This window comes from Panthera uncia, chromosome F2, assembly GCF_023721935.1.
Source record: "Panthera uncia isolate 11264 chromosome F2, Puncia_PCG_1.0, whole genome shotgun sequence".
NCBI lineage: Eukaryota > Metazoa > Chordata > Mammalia > Carnivora > Felidae > Panthera > Panthera uncia.
Genome location: NC_064812.1, coordinates 78053732 through 78072388, shown reverse-complemented (window position 1 = coordinate 78072388; position 18657 = coordinate 78053732). Strand labels below are relative to the sequence as shown.

Sequence of the window (18657 nt, the reverse complement as noted above, 5' to 3'; positions counted from 1 at the left end):
TTACAAATTATCTACATCCACAGAGATGAAGAGAGAATCAAACACAACTATTTAGGGATGCACTGAGCAGGAACAGAGCCCCCGACACAGGAACCCTTGTGTGCGGAACACATCGGCATTTAGTAGACAGGATGTGGGTTTTACCCAAGTCCTCCTTCCCTGAATTCAACTATTACAAGGAAGCCCTCCACATATATAATAACCCCGTTTTATTATCCCGATTTTGTGCTATATACTTACAGAGTTATTGGTCAGATTTGTTTAAATCTATTTATTCCAATCTATACAATAAGGGCGTATTATTTGGGCGTGGGAACATACCTGTTCTCTGAGAGCTTTGATGGTTTTTTGAATTTCTGCTGCAAAATTGCTGAAATCGTGGGCAAACTCTGTTTTTGCCAGAAACGTCACATTTCTACCATCTTCATCTACGGACAAGTGATCTTGTTGCCTGTGTGTACAAGAAGCAAATAAAACGCTGAAAAATAAAAGTTGCATGATAAAAAAAAAAAAATCAACAAGTATTTCTCAGGCATTGGAATGTACATGGCATTGTCACTGCTGTTCTGTGTGACCATAAAAAGAAAAAGATGTGACTGGAATTAGAAATTAAAATTAAATGGCACTTAAGGAGACAATCCAGAGTGTCACATCTGCTTCACACAGTTTACTTAAAATGATAAGGAAATGTTTCTTAGGAAATAAAGGGAATGCCATGAAGTATTACCTATCTATCTGACATATTATTTAGATCTCAAATTATGTCTTTTGCTAAAAATTGTTCATTTCATTTCACAGTGAAAGAGCAGTGACAAATTAAATATTATATATTATATAGCACCCAGGTGGGAAAGTTCCTTGCTCTATTATAAATTCATGGCAAGAACTAAATTAAGATAAGAATACTAGTCTGACAAAAATCTAATCTTAAACCAGATGCAAAATAGCTCAGTATTGTCGATAATAAAAGGAAATAAAAATTCTCGGGCTGAATTTAAAAGATAATTCCTGGAGTTCAACTGAAGTTCTCAAAAGACAGAGGTAAATAATGAGTTCAGAAAACTGAAATGAAAGTTCCACCCATCTATGATTATGCTATCTTGTTAAAAATATTTATATATAAATTTGATTTACTTGACATGCTATGCCAAATTTTCTTTTTTCTTTTTTCCAAATTTTGTTAAAAGTTGTTCCTTGTGAAGAAGTCGTCGTAACTTTCAAAACCGTTCCCCTTTGTTCTGCTTGATGTATGTCCTCTATTGTTGAGTAAGAAAATGGCTTGCCAGACATGTCCTATGAGCTTGTAAAACAATTCCTAAACCAAGGACATGTTACAGAGTCTTCATCAGAGGGACAGAAGTTAGAAAAAGGTAGCACTGGAAAAGAACAGAAGTTACCACTGCCAGTTACGCTCAGTCACTAGATCAACTCAATGTCCCTTAAGACACTGACTTAGAGGTGCCACGAATCAATAGGGGCCATACACCAGCTTTTTACTATGATGCTGTGTTCAAATCAATTCAAGGGCACAAGTGTCAATATGGATGATATTAATGACAATGGATAATTTGAATTAAAATTAGCTGAGATTTTTGTCTTCATAGTGCTCTCTCCTATAAATCATCAGCGTCTAACCAGAGGGATTTAACCACAAAGAAGTCTGCATGATTGTCTAAAGGCATCACCAAGATCTAACGCGTTGAATGCAGGAACGTAGGGAGTAGCTGATATTGGCAAGACCGGATTTTACACAATCGGATGGTGTTTACAATGGAACAAGGATGAGGGGGGTCATGTGACCGGCATTACACTACATAGATGTGGGGGTGCTTTCCAGCAAGGAGGCTGCTCACATTCTCTCAGAAAAGACTGGGTGACCAGCGAGCAGGAAATACAACATTTGTACGAGGAAGACAGAGAAGAAAGCAATGGCTTCTGCCTGGAGTAGGGGGTGTGGGTGAGTCACCGAGGCTAAATAAAGCAGACTGTAGTTCTTTACCCATTTCAGGGACCCTGCAGTTCTGATTGTTCTGCCCCGGAGGCCACATCATCACCTCAATCAAGGCACCCAGCGGTGCTAAGAGATACTTGAAACAGCCTTGTTTTTCAGATGAGAATACTGTAGCTTAGAAGGTTGTTAACATGTCCATATTATACAGCTATTAAATTGCACAGCTAGATGCAAATCAGGATTTTTAGAAACAAAATTTAAAAGTCCTTTCTTAACCACACATTTGGGGCCTGATTAGATTTGTTTCAGGCAATGTGGAAGGAGAGAAAACAAACAAAGATACTAGCTGGGGAGATTATTGGTGGGGGGTGGTGGATGAAAGAAAACATGGACAGTATGGATGTTGTTGTATTTTAAATTCCCGTTTTTAAATATTTTATGAGAGAGAGAGAGAGAGAGAGCGCGAGCTAGCAAGTGGGGGAGGGGCAGAGAGAGAGGGAGTCTGAGCCTGGAGCCAGACACAGGGCTGGATCTCATGACCTGAGCCGAAATCATGAGCCAGATGCTTCACGACTAAGTCACCCAAGTGCCCCACTACATTTTCAATTCTTATTAGAAGCATGAAATTCAGCATGGAGTTTGTGATGAAAGAATAGTAACATTTGTCAAGTTAAAGTGATGCGAACTCATGAACAGTGTGTTGAAGTGAGGGAGGGTAAATGCAAGAAAGACGAATGTGCGGAGAAAAGCACGAGTGAAAAGCACGAGAAAAGCACGAGAAAAGCACGAGTCATAGCCTGCGTGCTCTGTGCACGGCGATCGAGGGGCTCTGGCCCTGTAGGAGCCGGTCAGCAAACTCGGCCCGGTTTCCCCTGGAACGCCCCCCCCACCTTCCGTCACACGAATGTCTTGTGCCCGAGCAGCACAGAACCACCTACAATGGGTCACTGAAGTACGTCGCTACAGGACAAAACAAAGCTGCTATTATCTTTTTATTGTCACGTCAACGATAACTCCCAATTGCAAAGTGTGTGAGCGTAAAATACGGGAAGACTGGCAGGAGGCTGAAATTGAAATCGTCCAACCTGTAGCCGAGTGACAAAAGGCCGCATGTGAGCGCAGCTTCGACAAGGTCACCATCATCTTAAGAGTGTGGATAATATCATACGTTCAGTTATCACCTCCAAACAAGTGAAGTGAATCTTTTCGAAGGACCTGGATGTGGCCGTGGGGAGAGGAGGGGGCAGAAGGCAGGTACTGGCTGTGCTGTCCTTGCCACATAGGTGTGGACGTGACTGTCAGAGCCACATCCCCATTGACATCTTGTAAGAAAAGAAAACCCGCCTGCAAATATGTGGGCCAACATCTATTTCCAAGTTTTCTCTGGTGAAGCATGTCATGGAGGAGAGTGAATTACAAAGCAAATGAAATGCTAAGTTACGTAACGGCCCAGTGACTGTTTCCTGCCACTTAGATTATTTACGGATGGTTCTCACTGGGGCTCCAGCTCCTGGTCAGTGGTCTAATTATCTTGCAAGAAGGGGCCCCAGGAACATATGGAATAGGTTTCCTTCCTTAGCCTGGAATTAAAGCCCTTTCTTTCTCTGCCTCCATCTCCTTTTATAGAACATTCTTCCGGAATGCTCTTCATCCCTAAGCACTGAACACACCTGCTCGTTCAGACACTCCAGCCTTACCACTCTCCAAACACACACCTCACTTTTCTTTGCTCCCATGACTACGCTCACTGTTCTTCCACACTGGTAAGCCCTAAACCTTCATCAAAACCTTAGTCGCTTTCGCAAGATACTGCCTCTGCCTAGGCTAAAGGCCCAGAAGAACTAACTACACCTTGTTCTGAACCACACGGCATCCGAATTCGATTTCGTATCAGTACCTGCACGAGCGCTTTTGTTCAATGAGTTACTATTTGCGTAGTATTTAAAAGAATGTTCGGCATATAGTGAGCACTGGAACAGCATTTGCTATCCTGGCTTTTATGGAATGCCTATAAAACGCCACATCCCACATTACCAGTAGGTGCTTCACATAGACGTATTCCCAACATAACAATCCCAGAAAGTACCGCCCATTTTATGGTCGAGGAAGCGGAGATTCTGAAATTTTACATGACTTGGAATTATGTAGTGGAAACGCCATGAACCTGTGCCAGAATCTGAAGCCTTTACCCGTCTCTCTCATCAGATGACCCTGCCTCCCCTCCTAGACGGCAAATCTTACAAGACAGTAAGTAAATCTTACTTCACAAATTCCCACTTTAATTGAAGACAGGAACTTCAATGATGTACTTTGAATTTGGCTGAATTAGAATACTTAGGAGGCTGCTATGAAGGACAAAGTTATTAGTGTGTGGTCACAACGTACCCCTCCTAGGGGGCTGTGAATTACAAAGGTTCTGTTTGTTTGTTGTTTTGGGTAATTTAATTACACAAGCATCTACTGATATTTACTCAGTGAAAAGGAGCTACTTGAATATATCCTGTTTCCGTGTTCAGAAGCTTCTGAGACAATGTGAGGAGAAACGTTGCAAAGAAGTAACCATAGACGAAGCTCGTATGTAAGTGTCACAAGACAAGTCCTAACAAATTTCAAAGTAACAAGATAGACATTTCCTGATTTCCCAAGAGTTCAAAAATATCCCATCTTGGTCACAAATTAAACCTTCCTTGCAACCGACTGTACATGAACTAAACTCAACTTAACTTGATAAACATTATTGCTTTTCCTACAAACAATATGCTGAGTTTCCTATTTTCAAAAAGAATTTAAAACACAGCAATATCCATAATGCGATTTAAGGAATCGAAAATAACACTCACGATGTGCAATGTTCTGTACTTTGTTGAGAAGCATTTACTGCCAAGCCTGCCCTGGATATGATGTTCACAGCGAAAAGGGACCCATATTTATCACAAAATTTATTTATTTGTCCATCTTCGTGTAAGTTATCCTGCATGTAAATGAGTCGACTGTGGTTCCTATAAAACCCCTCAAACTGTACATTTGAAGCAAATCTCTAGTAAACAGCCTAAAGAAATTAAATACTTCTGTACATACCCACGCAAGTCCTTATCTTGCTCGTCAGGATAGCTGTATTGAGCAGAGCGTTTCTTTCGAGACTCTTGTGCGAATGCTCTCAACTGTCCTCTGCTCCTACAGCCTGTGGGGGAAAAGCATCCACATGAGCGTCGTGTGACATTGGCATCACCGTCCTGATTAGCACTTGAGCTGAGGAGGGGGGTGCAAGGCCCTTCAGTCAGTGCAGTGTGGCCGAGGACACGGCTCACCGGAGGACTTGACAATGAGGAAAGGAACAAAACTGCGGTAGACAGACTGCTTGAAATTCCGAGCCCTTCAAGTTACTTTATCTACCCTGCCTACCAAGTCAAGACGAGTTTTTTTTAACATTTATTTATTTTTGAGACAAAGAGAGACACAGCATGAACGGGGGAGGGTCAGAGAGAGAGGGAGACACAGAATCCGAAACAGGCTCCAGGCTCTGAACCGTCAGCACAGAGCCCGATGCGGGGCTCGAACTCACGGACTGGGAGATCATGACCTGAGCCGAAGTTGGACGCTTAACCGACCGAGCCACCCAGGAGCCCCAAGACGAGCTTTTTTTAAATGATCTTGACTGCACAACAATGTGCACTGAGTTAACACGACTGGGCTGTGCGCATAAAATGGTTAGTGAGCACGGGAGATTTCACGTTCTGTGTAGAAGTAATGGTGTTTTTCGCCACAATTAAAAAAATATAGGAGAACGGTATGAAAATTGTTATGTAAATATGAAACGACAACAAAAAATGCCCTTTAAATTTCATCTGAAAATAGCTGGATTGGAAACTAGGTATATTGAGAAGAAGAAAAAACAACGATAGAAGAACCTACTTTTCCAGAAAGCAAAACTACTAAAGCTCAAAATAAATAAATAAATAAATAAACAAACCAATAAATAAAGGAATTTTTAATACTGGTGGAAAAACTAGATGGAAGAGGAACATGGTAACTATCCCAGAGCATTTCACCATGCAGTTGAAACTAAAAGATTACACTGGGCAGCATAAATTGGAAGGGAACAAGGACTTACCCTATAGCTTTTTGTGTTGGGCAGTTATCCAGTTATTTCTAAGGGAAGGGGGAGTAAAGACAACTTACAACTTCACCTTAAGTATATGAAAATTAAAATCAAGAGGAACGTGGCCCATGATAAATTGCTGAGCAAAGCTGAAGGCTGAGTTTTTCAAACAACATAATGAACTGCAAATTCTGTAAAATTTGACACAAAATGAAAAAAAAAAGACTTCATTATACAGTATGAACTCACCAATATTAAAACATATAGAAAATAAACTGAAATGAAAACATGTCAAAATGGTAACACTGATGTGTCTAGAACACTGGTTACATTTGTTATTTCTTTTTTCTTATTCTACCTCCTTTGTTTTTTCCCAGTTTTCAATGAGAAAGTCATTATTTATACAACTTAAAAACAGTAAACGTGGGGGCACCTGGTGGCTCAGTCGGCTGGGTGTCCGACTTCAGTTCGTGGGTTCTAGCCCCACGTCGGGCTCTGTGTTGACAGCTCGAAGCCTGGAGCCGGCTTCAGATTCTCTGTCTCTGCCCCTCCCCCACCCATGCTCTGTCTCTCAAAAAATACACAAATGTTTAAAAACTTTTTTAAAAAACCAGTAAATGTAAGTAAGCGGAGAGAAATGGGTTATTCCAAAGTCTGAGTCACTTCAACGGGGGTGAGCCCCGGGACAGGTGGGAGACTTCAGACAATCAAGGAGGAACATGAAACTACAGAATTCCTGGGGACACAGAAGTAGTCAAGAAGGGAGGTGTCACTGTAGCAATGACCTCAACTAGGCAACTACCTCAACTGGGCAGCTTTGCTGATCAACTGGTGGGAAATGCATGTTGCTGAAACCGTTTCTTATGTTACTTTTGAAACTACAGTATTCAGACATTATACATAAATCTATGCATTACACTAACAGATCTATACATGCTTATTTTTACACCACTGCCTCAACCTAGCACCTCATCAATAATCAGCCATCCATAAATATTTGCAGATCTAGGTGAGAAACAAAGAAGTAGGAATGAGAACAAAAAGAACCCACCTAAAAACATTAGGTTTAACTCATGTAATAAAACTTAGTTTTTCTCTTTCAGAACAATATATCATTTTTGTCAATGAATATTTAGGTAGAACTTCCTAAACGAAGGTATTACACTAAGCAATGCAGGGAAAATTGAAAGGAATAAGGTGTGGTTCTTAGTGTTGAAGAGTTTGCAAGTGGAAAAACATGGCATTTCCAGTCAAGCAAGTATCTCCCCTTCTAATTCTCATTAAAAAGGAAAAACTATAAAGAAAAGGGACTGCAGGTCAACTCACATTATCTATCGTCTTTCATTTTTTTTTTTTTGGGAGACAGAACGTCAGAATGTATTTTAAAGCACCAACAGAATATGCAAGGTCATATACATAAAACCCAAAGGCAAAGAGTGGTCTTTGTAATGTCAGACATACAGCACTGCACGTTATGTGGACAGAAACACAGACAAGCACTCCCCCCACCCGTGTTTCACCAGAGAAGGAGCACTGAGAGTTTCTATCAGTGGAGGATTGGGTGGGCAACCCACTAGGGCTGCAGTGACCATGCAGGTCTTTTAATGTGGCAGCTGTTTGAGTCCTGACATCCTTTTTTTAAAAAATTCACTTTGGTAGTATCCCTAGTTATATATAGCTGAAGAAGCAAAGCATCCTTGATTGCTGAATATTTGGCTCTTGTGCAAACAACATCTGAATTTAAACAGTATGTTAATTTGGTAGATTCTTTGGTTTTACACCTCTGCTTATATATCTGATATAAATATGTATATACACTTGTTCGAACTCTGTTCTTAGGCTTGACATCAATTAGTTATTTGAAACTTTGTCATAACGTGTGGTGGATATTTTTATCCCTATTGTGAACTTGAGGAACCTAAGGCACAGAGAAGTTACACTATCTTCTCTGAGGTACTCCAGCTTTTACAGAAGGGGCAGGATTTGAATCCAGACATTTGGACTCAAAGGTCCAACGTTTTTTTTAAAAATAAAATTGTTTTAATGTTTATTTTTGAGAGAGAGAGAGAGTTTGAGTGGCGAAAGGGCAGGGAGAGAGGGAGACATAGAATCTGAAGGAGGCTCTGAGCTATCAGTACAGAGCCCGATGCAGAGCTCAACCCCACGAACCGCGAGATCACGACCTGAGCCCAAGTCAGAAGCTTAACCAACTGCGCCTCCCAGGCGCCCCTCAAAAGTCCAAACTCTTAACTGCTACACTATACCAAAGAATGAGAAATATACAAATAACAAGATTAAAACTCTTAGATATGTTTGTGCAACTTCAAAATAATGGTACCATTCTTTGTTAACGAAATGAACGGATAGATGAATGAATGAATGAATGAATGAATAGGGCTAGTTAATGACTTGAATTCAAATCGGCTCAAAAGTATTGTCAAATTTCTGGTCTACATATGACTTGGGGTTGGGGCACAAATAAACACAGCAGCTCCTGCTTCAGGAATAGCATCAGGAAGTGTGGATGAAGACAAAGCAACATGGCTCGTTTCCAAGAAGCCTCAGGCAATGTGTGCGTGCGCCAGTATGTGGAACTTCCCATCCGCCACAGCCTTCGCTGTCCTCCCCAACCCATCCCTTAGCCTGTGTCCTATGAATCAAGGCCTAGATCTTTACTGAACCAAAAGAAATCCTTCCCTGTGTGCACATCTCCTTCTCTTCATTTCTCTCAACGGCGCCATTGGTGGCTCACCACCCAGCGCCAACTTTATTTGATCTCACCCGAGTAACAAACACCACAGGTATCGTGTCACCATCTCTAAGAAGCCTTTCTTGAACTGCTAAGACCAGGTGAGATGGAAATTCATCACCTTCTCTTAACGCTCTGCGCACACCTATCTACCACTCGCCGTTGGCTCAGAAGATATCAGAGAGGAGGGCTCTGTCCTACCGGCCAGTTTATCCTCAACACGTAGTACAGCACTTGCACATGATACATACTCAATAAATATTTGAATGAACGAATGAATGAAATCGAAGAGGACGAACCATTATTTTTAAATATCCAGTTTCTTGTCATTTTCTGTGTTTAAGAGTTTGATTGCAAGAATCAAACTGTCTGGCTTTGTACCACGTCTTCCACATTTCAATCATATTAGTTTGGATAAGCAATTTGAACTTGCTGACTCCGCTCTCATCAGTACAGAGCTCGGTAACACAATTTGTCCCATGGACTTGGTGAGAGGATTAAATGAGCTAAGAGGAGCAAAGCACTCGGCAAGAATGCCAGGCACAGAGGAAGCTCAAACATGGCCCTTATTTCTGGAATAAATTTTAGAGAATAAGATAAGTGAGTTATTTAGTTCATAAACAACTTTTGCATAATGTCAGAGTTATAAATGTTTTTGTTCATAAGCATACAACTGGCATTCAAAAAATGTCCTTGAATGAATTAAAACTTAATGTGTTTGTAGGCAGATTTTTTTTTCAAGGCAATTCCAAGTGAGTTTAAAAAACAATCCCCCCCGCTCCCCGAATCATTGGTAAAAACACTTCAGGATTTTTTTTCTTTGTAGTGAAAAACAGCACAGAACAATTTGCTGAATTTGTACAAAAGCAACAATTTGCTATTTAAATGCACCATCAAATTAAACGAGTAGAAACATGGTGTTAGTCTGCTTGGCAGTGAGTACTGAAAAAAGGAAAGTTTATTTCAATAGGCATGTAGAATCTAATAATGTCCCTAAGAGTCATATCCGAACTTAGACCCCATCTAGTCTGGCCCAGAGGTGGACACATGGTAAGGAGACATGTCAGGACAAGGGGTATAGACACTGATGATTGATTTAATGAAGTCAGAGGATTCAGCATGATGCCTTAGGAACAGGCCTGGGTATTCTCACTCATTGGAGTGGACGGACATTCCTTGATGGGTGAACAAATAAAATTCAAGTAGGGGAAGTGAAGCCACCGTGATTCAGGCAGTCGCACGTTTCCGTGAATTGATCAAAACCCTGCAACTCTGGAATATCGGTGTCCTAATGCTGCATTACACATATTAAAAATATATCAATGATGACAGCCTTAAAAACTGGCAAAAATATGTAACACTGTTTTAAGTTATCTTCGGCATTTGTGTCTTAACATTTTAGCGCTTCTCATTTGCTGGCGAGAAGAGAAAAAGGAAAAAAAAGGTACAGACAAAAACTTAAAGAAACATAATAAAAATGACAATCAATTTTGGGGGGAGTTTGAGAACAACTCTACTCAATGTTGTGGTTTTATACTGTATTTATATAATACAACAGCCAACTTTAATTCCTAGCTCCTGGTTCCTATGAAGGAACCAAGTAGATGAACATTTCCTATCTTTAGATGGTGTTTCATCTGAATTAGTGAGCAATACTGAACTTTCCCAGTTGTTTTGAAGGGAGGGGTCACAGCAGAAAACCATGGATATTTCTTCATACGCTTATCAGCATTCCATTTTCTTTTCACCTTACAACTGTATCAATTGTCTACTGCAGTGTAACAAGTTACCACGCATTGGCTTCAAACAACAGAAAGGCATTTTTTCTGGATTGAAGGATGCTCCCCCTGAATTCATATGTTGAAGTCCTAACCCATAATCCCCCGTACCTCCGACTGTAACCCTATTTGGCCAAAGGGCCACTGCAGATGTAACTAGTTAAGAAGAACTCACACTGACGGAGGGTGGGTCCTAATCCCGTGTGCCTGGTGTCCTTATACAAAGGGGAAGCTTGGACACAGATACACAGGTGGAAACCCATGTGAAGATGAATGTAGAATCTGGGGCGAATCAGGAGACGCCAAGTAATGTCAATGCCAGCAACCACGGGAAGCCGGGGGACAGGCAGAGAACAGAGTCTCCTTCGCGTCCTGTAATCAGTACCTACAATTCTTCTGACCTCCAAAATGGTAACACAAGAAATGTCTGCTCTTCAAGCCACCCAGCCGGGGGTATCTCATTATGGCAGCCTTAGAAAACTAAAGTGTTCCTTATTTAAAATATTAATTTATTATTGAAGCATTAAATATTCCACCTAATTTTCATTACCTTCTTGACAAACTATCTGTTCAAATGATTTAAAAATGCCTAAGTAACAATTGTATTTAATTTTTTTTTAGTGTTTATTTATTCTTGAGAGACAGAAAGTGAACTGGGGAAGGGAAGAGAGAGGGAGACACAGAAACAGAAGCAGGCTCCAGGCTCCGAGCTGTCAGCACAGAGCCCGGCGCGGGGCTTGAACTCACGGACTGCGAGATCATGACCTGAGCCGAAGTCGGCCGCCCAACCGACTGAGCCACCCAGGTGCCCCAGATATTACCTCTTATAAATTGATCTCATCAATAATATTCAAATACAATTCCTTTGAAGTGTGCTAAATAGATGCTGAGATATTTCACACATTAGCATTTCTAACTGTGACACTTATAGATTGTTAAATAAAAGTAGACTTTGTTTCCACTAATGCTTTCTTCCTTAAATTCAACTTTTTAAAATATTGTTATTGCCACTCATGTTTCTATCTTTTCATGTGCCTGACTTACTTTACCTATGCTTTTATATTTATACATGCTAAATATTTGGCTTATGTATGTGTCTTGTAATGATGTAGAGTTAAAATTGCTTTTGGATACAGCTAAGACTTTTCTACTTTTAATAATTCTCTTAGTACACTGAAACTTCAGCTACATATGAGTCTTACTAGCTTTCTTTAATTTTTGCTTATGGTTCATCAGTGTTTCCTTTAGTTTCTACATAGTTGATCGTATTCCCCTAGTGATCTGCCAAGGATACATCCTTTGTTACTGGTAAATAACTTAATACTTCATGGGACCACACTTCACTATCAGTGTCAATACTTAAACATCACTAATAATTCTAAATAGAATGAGGATTTTTTTTTAATTTTACAGTAACACTAAACGGGACTTGGTTACCAGAAAAACAAATTTTGGGGGTTAAGAGGCCTTTCCCTAACTTAAACAACTTAATGGAACCATGCTTATTTAACAACCTACTTCTGATAGAAGACTTTTTTTCCCCACTGGGATGTCACAGATTGTAAATAAATGCAGAAGGCTGTATTTGGAAGATAACTCAATATCCTCAGAACTTACGAGATGTCATTTTCCAGTGAATACCTCACGCCGCGTGTAAAGTCAATAGTATCAGTAGAATTGGATTCATTAACTGTATCCCCACTGGAACACATCATATTTTGTATCTTTTCAGGGCTGTTCAGAGCAACTTAATCCCGCTCATGAGGTTTGTTCTCACCTCGAGGTCAACACGCTTTTCATAGAAAAGACTACACCAGCACAGCCAAGGAGAGGGGGGAGATGTCCCAAGGCACGCTATTAGAAACAGCAACAACTTTCAAAGACAATCCTGAGAACGCTGTTGCAAATTAATTAGTTCATTAAAGCTTTATAGGAGTTGCTGAAATCTTACTTCTTTAGCAACACTTTGAAGGCTTTTTGTAAGTTAAGCATGAAACAGCCATAACGTCATGAAATATTATGGTAATAAAATCAGTCTCTTATGGAAGAAATTAAACTTTCATTAGTTTACAAACATAAGCACAATTTATTTGAACTAAAGTCAAGAGTAAACATAAACATGTTTACATTTGTATGTAAAATATACTGTATTTAAAGTTACTTGATGCTTTAAAGACAGAACTTAACGTAAACGATGCAGCTGGAAACTGCAAGACCAGATGGTTCCATAAATCCCAGGAGAAAATATACATCTGTTGGCTCTTTGTGAAATTGTTTTATTTCAAAGAAGTTTTATTTAGTCAAGTGGCATGGTGTCTTAATACATCACCTGCATTAGATGTTATTTTTAATTTCTAAAATGAGTGGGGAATAAATCATTTTCTGTTTGATACTTAAGGAAATGTTTTCTGCTCTATGTAAAATCCATTTTATCAGTACAGTGAGATTTATTTGATTTATGGCACAAACAAATGTGCCAATTATACAGTCTGCTGAAATACGTGGGCTGGCAATAAGGACTTGTGAATATTGCCATTTGCATCTGTGAGGTCTACAATATTATGCAAAGGCTCTTGATCTATTGATTAAATGATACTAAAAATTAGTTTAAATTGCTGGTAAAATGTCAAGAGTGTTGCATTTACAATGTTAGTACAGGATTCTAAAAAGGAAGGGCATCCAGCTAAAGAAAGGTTCCTATATTTACTACGGGTAAAAGGGACTTACAGAAAGTAGAGAGAAAACAAAACGAGCTATGACACTACAGGGTAAGAAAAGGAGAAACCAAAACAAAACCTGGACTTGAACCTGAGATCTGTGTTCTATCCCGAGCTGTGCTAATAAATAACGAGAGCAGGTTCCTCGGATGTTTGCAGTGTTTGCTTCCTCATCTCAAAATGAAGTGGTATATATATATATGTATATATATACATATATATATATACTTCAAGTTTATTCATTTCTGAGAGAGAGAGAGAGACAGAGCATGAGCGGGGAGGGGCAGAGAGGGAGACACAGAATTGGAAGCAGGCTCCAGGCTCCGAGCTGTCAGCACAGAGCCGGAACTCACAAGTTGTGAGATCACGACCTGAGCTGAAGTTGGATGCTTAACCAACTGAGCCACCCAGGCGTCCCATGTCTCTTGGTTTTTTCAAATCAGATGATCTCTCAGGTTATCTCTAGCTCTGAAGACCTATAACTAAGATAACTAAGGGATAAAAAGAACGTAGAAATATAATGTGAAATGTTTTATGCTTTATAAATTATGTTAAGAGTTATATTAAATTTCAATGAAAATCTAAGAAATCTTGCATTATCTTACGTGCTGGTAAAATAAGTCTGTTGACCTTTTTTTTTTTTAATTTTTTTTAACGTTTATTTATTTTTGAGACAGAGAGAGACAGAGCATGAACAGGGGAGGGTCAGAGAGAGAGGGAGACACGGAATCTGAAACAGGCTCCAGGCTCTGAGCTGTCAGCACAGAGCCTGACACGGGGCTCGAACTCATGGACTGTGAGATCATGACCTGAGCTGAAGTCGGACGCTTAACCGACTGAGCCACCCAGGCGCCCCTCAACTTTCTTTTTTTTAATGTTTATTTTTTTATTTATTTTTGAGAGAGAGAGAGAGCTAGAAAGTAAGTAGGGGAGGGGCAGAGAGAGAGGGAGACAGAGAGAATCCCAAGCAGGCTCCACACTATCAGCACAGAGCCCAGTGCAGAGCTTGAAGCCATGAACCGTGAGATCAAGACCTGAGGGGAAAACAAGAATCAGACACTTAACTGATGGAGCCACCCAAGCATCCCAAGATTTGTAACTTTCTTATTAAATTTATTCATTCTGTCGTTGGCTAATCTTGATTGCTATGATCTTTTGATAATTAGAAGTTTAGCAATTCCCTTGCAAGGTTTCAGTGATTCTCAGTCCTTCAAATCAAATCAAATCAAATCAAATCAAATCAATTAATACTTTGAATATGTGCTCCTTATAAGATAACTTCCACAGCTAAGGCTCTGTTCTGGACCTCTCTTTGTTCCTCATGTTTTTCTCCATATTTTTGGTAAGAACTTACTGTTTTCTAGCTCATACCTATGGCATCGAACTCCTACTTTCCTGCTGGCTGAAGTAAAAGTAACACCAAATCAAGCAATTTATGCATCTGATGATTGTCTCCACAAACTGGCCTGATGTTTATATACACTCTGAATCAACCTATTAAGTTGTTTTGACATAATACAGACATACGTGTCTATAGACAGGACATGTCTGAATAGCATTTTTCTCACGTACTCAGAAAAAGAGAAATCTCATGAACAGTAGGTACAATAATCTTTACGAGAATCTTCCATGATTTGAATTAGAATATTCTTTACTCCATACCAATAGTAATCATTCCAGAGTGCTAGATTTAAAGACTAACTCATAAGCATCCTAGTTTTCTGCTGTATCCCTTGTACCAAACACATGCATCTTGTTATCAGAACCAGCCTACGCCTCCAATGTTGTCTTAGTCATTCTCCCACATTCTCTGATCCTAACAGCAGCGGCTGTTCAAATTACGGGTTCCTTGAGTGACTGGTTCCTGAAGCAGATCATCCTGGTAGACGGCATCCAGTTGTCTTTAGATACTTTCAAATAAATCAGTTCACACATATTTAGCTGTAGTTTGCTCATATTGACAGAATCGGAGTCAACAGAGCGGATGGTTTAAACCTATGTGTCAAATAAACTGGGCAGAGAAATAAACCCATAAGGCAGAGAAGCTGGGCAGAGAAAGAAACCCACAAGGCAAAAGGCAGAAAGTAGGCAATGACCAAATGGAACTAACAAGATGTCTAGGCAAGTTTTCCTGGTGTCCCTAAGTTTTTGGAGTTTAGCTGTGTGATTTTTGTTTTTAAACAGAGGGATGTATGGATTTATTTTGGGTCTGGAAGGAAACGGATCAGATCAGGGGTACCTGGGTGGCTCAGTCAGTTAAGCATCTTACTTCGGCTCAGGTCATGATCTCATGGTTTGTGAGTTCGAGCCCCACATCGGACTCTGTGTGGACAGCTCATAACCTGGAGCCTGCTTCCGATTCTGTGTCTCCCTCTCTCTCTGTCCTCCCTTGCTCATGCTCTGTATCTCTCTCTCTCTCTCTCTCTCTCTCTCAAATGTAAATAAACATTAAAAATTCAAAAATAAATTAAAAATAAAGAATTGGATAAATTATAATAGGGTTCTTAGAAAATAACTAACTTGCAAAATCAGAATATTGAAGCAACTGTAAACATGCAACATGAAGAAAATGGGGAGTTTAGGGATGTCTACTTAATGAACAGATAGATGTACTGCAGAAAAAATAATCATCTTTAACAAATAGATGTCATATCCCAAGTTTCTCCACAAGGAAACAAAATGACCAAATAGAAACCTGTGAGAAGTTTGATCTGACTACAATATTAAAAATACATCCTAATAAGTCCTCTTTAAATGAAACAGTCTCTTAAAACAGGCTTAGAGACCGTGGGATTTACATCTGCCCAGACAACGGGACAGGAGAGAGCACGAAGGACACAGTAAACAGTTAAAATGTGTTTTGCTTTTTCCTTGTGGTAACTCCTGAGTTTCTACATAAGAAGGCTTTTCATCTTCAAAGACACCAGGGTTTTGTAACTGAGTTTCAGGTCCTACCTTAGGTTCAGATCAAAACTAGCCTTCTCACAGCTTGCTTCAGTATGTTTTTAGCCCACACAAAAGTGTGCGTAAAATGATTAAACAGGAACCTCCACGACCTTCAGCAACCACATCTGCTGGTTAACGCTGTCACACAGGACAGCTCATGAACCCATGCCTCCCCCAAAGAGCTTAGACCTTGATCAGAAGGTCTTGCTCAACAAAAGGCAAGAAGAAACGTGCCTACCTTGCCCCCTGGAGGATGCCCTAGGAACTGCAGGGATTCCCGCCCGGGGAACGAGGCGCTGCCTGGGACCCTGCAGGCCAATGCATGCACCAGGGCCCGCAGAGGGCCGCGCTGAGGCCCTGAGAAAGGGCAAGGCCATGTCCTCCTAAGGGGTCCCTGGCATCTGGGGAGCTGTCCAGCCTGGGAAGAGAACTAGGCAGCTCAGCTCTCGAAGGACTTGACATGGAGATTTCTGTGGTTTCCCTGACAGCTTCTGCCCCTTCTGCTGGGGATCTCCACTTCTCAGAAGGTGGAGACCATCATGGGGAGATGGGCTGCCTTCCTGGAGCCTGGGAGAGGCTGATCACCTTCTGCAAGGTTTTTTGGCCATGGAGGTAATGTCAGCAACCGGACCTGATCCCCCATGATCCAAGAGAGGAAAAGTAAGTGTCCCTTCCAGGAACCGCAGAGCCAAGGCAAGAATGGGAGACGATATACCCACGGGTCAGAAGAGACAGAGAATTAGGGTGAAGGAATTGAAGGCAGGGCAAATGATGCGGAGAAAAGCTTCCTAAAGCTTAATTAGATGATGTTGGAACTAAGAAAGTATAGAGCAATTGAAAGGGAGGATAGTTCCTGTTGAGACTGAAATTAATGAATTTGATATCAGTGGTCATATGCAAAAAATACATCAGAACATTTAGCAAAATATAAGAGGTTGAAATAGGAAGGATAAGAAAAAAGATTTGGAGGGTAAATTGTGCAGGCCTGACGCCCAAGGATATTTCGAAAGAAAAATATATTTTATACAATATTTAAGGAATATATATATATATATATGTAGTAACTAAGGAATATGAGATTCACACTTCCCTTTGTCGAAGAAACTGCTCACTAAGTTTGAGACTGAGTTGATAAGAAAAATTACATCTAGGCAGAGCGCCTGGGTGGCTCGGTCGGTTAAGCGTCCAACTCCGGCTCGGGTCATGATCTCAAGGTTCGTGATTTCGAGCCTTGCGTGGGGCTCCGTGCTGATGGCTTTGAGCCTGGAGCCTGCTTCCCATTCTGTGTCTTCCTCTCTCTCTGCCCCTCCCCCACTCATGCTCTGTCTCTCCCCGTCTCTTAAAAATGAGTAAATGTTAAAAAAATTTTTTCTAATTTAAAAAACATATATCCTTTAACAAAGCAACTTTACTCTTTTGTATATAATCCAGCCTGGGGGAATATCAGCGTTGGTATTTAAACAGCTACATAAATGTTGACATACGCAAATATGCCCATTAATGACTTAGGGATATTGATACAATGGTGTGAAACAAACCTAAATGTATGACATAATATGACAAATGACATGCAAACTGAAAATGAAATGCAACTCGATACCCTGAGTTACTGCACCACTTCATAGCCTACACAAAGGCACAGCATCGCAGCTCTCTAAGTGACATTCAAGTCCCGCGTCCATCTTTTAGGTCTTATGCCTTCTACCTACAAAGAATAATAATATATAGTTATCTAAACCTCAAGTGCATTTACATTATTACTGTTTTGGAATGTGTTTGTGCATTTAGGACAGGAACAATTTCCCTATGATTTTTTTTTTTTTTTTTTGGTAGTTAAATTCAAATTTGCAACTTTGGATAATCAGTATTCACCAGTAAGCCACTATTTATGGGCAACAGAAGCAAAGAAATCGTCTTGAAAAAAATTTCTTCTTCAAAAGAAATACATACAGTTTACTTGAGGGTGAGTTTGATAATACCTTTCCTTCTAATAAAGATAAACCACTAAGATCGCCTGGAGGGGCTGTTCAAATCCCAAACAGGGCTCCGTTTTTCTCTAGGACAACGTCGGTTAAAACAATTAAATCACTTAAGCACCCTTACTGTATTCATCTTAATCTGAGAATGAGAGAATCAGAGAAGAGTGAAGGATTCTTCAACAGGAATGAGAACACGGGTAAGACAAGTATAATGATTAGTATAAATAGTGATTTCTAGGTCCTCTCATACATCCTCTCAATACATCCACTAACGCGTTGGGCAAGTAACAACTTGAGGTCTGAGCTGGGGACACAATGTGGCTGATACATTTCTGGCCCCAGTTAACGCAGACCACTACAATGTCTGGCCTCAGGAAAAGGACACAGCAACAATCTACAAAACAACTCTCAGTGATTTGAATCGTTATATCTGCCTCT

General features: G+C 40.3%; 1 protein-coding gene across 1 annotated transcript in view; it reads right to left on the bottom strand.

The window, feature by feature from the left end:
• Window positions 1–18657, bottom strand: part of PXDNL (peroxidasin like) — a 360062-nt gene that overhangs the window by 17530 nt on the left and 323875 nt on the right. Inside the window, exons 20-21 of the mRNA XM_049633716.1 lie at window positions 5030–5132; window positions 322–451 (exon numbers count right to left, since the gene is read on the bottom strand). Coding sequence (XP_049489673.1) covers window positions 322–451; window positions 5030–5132 — 233 coding nt within the window. The remainder of the gene's footprint in view (window positions 1–321; window positions 452–5029; window positions 5133–18657) is intronic.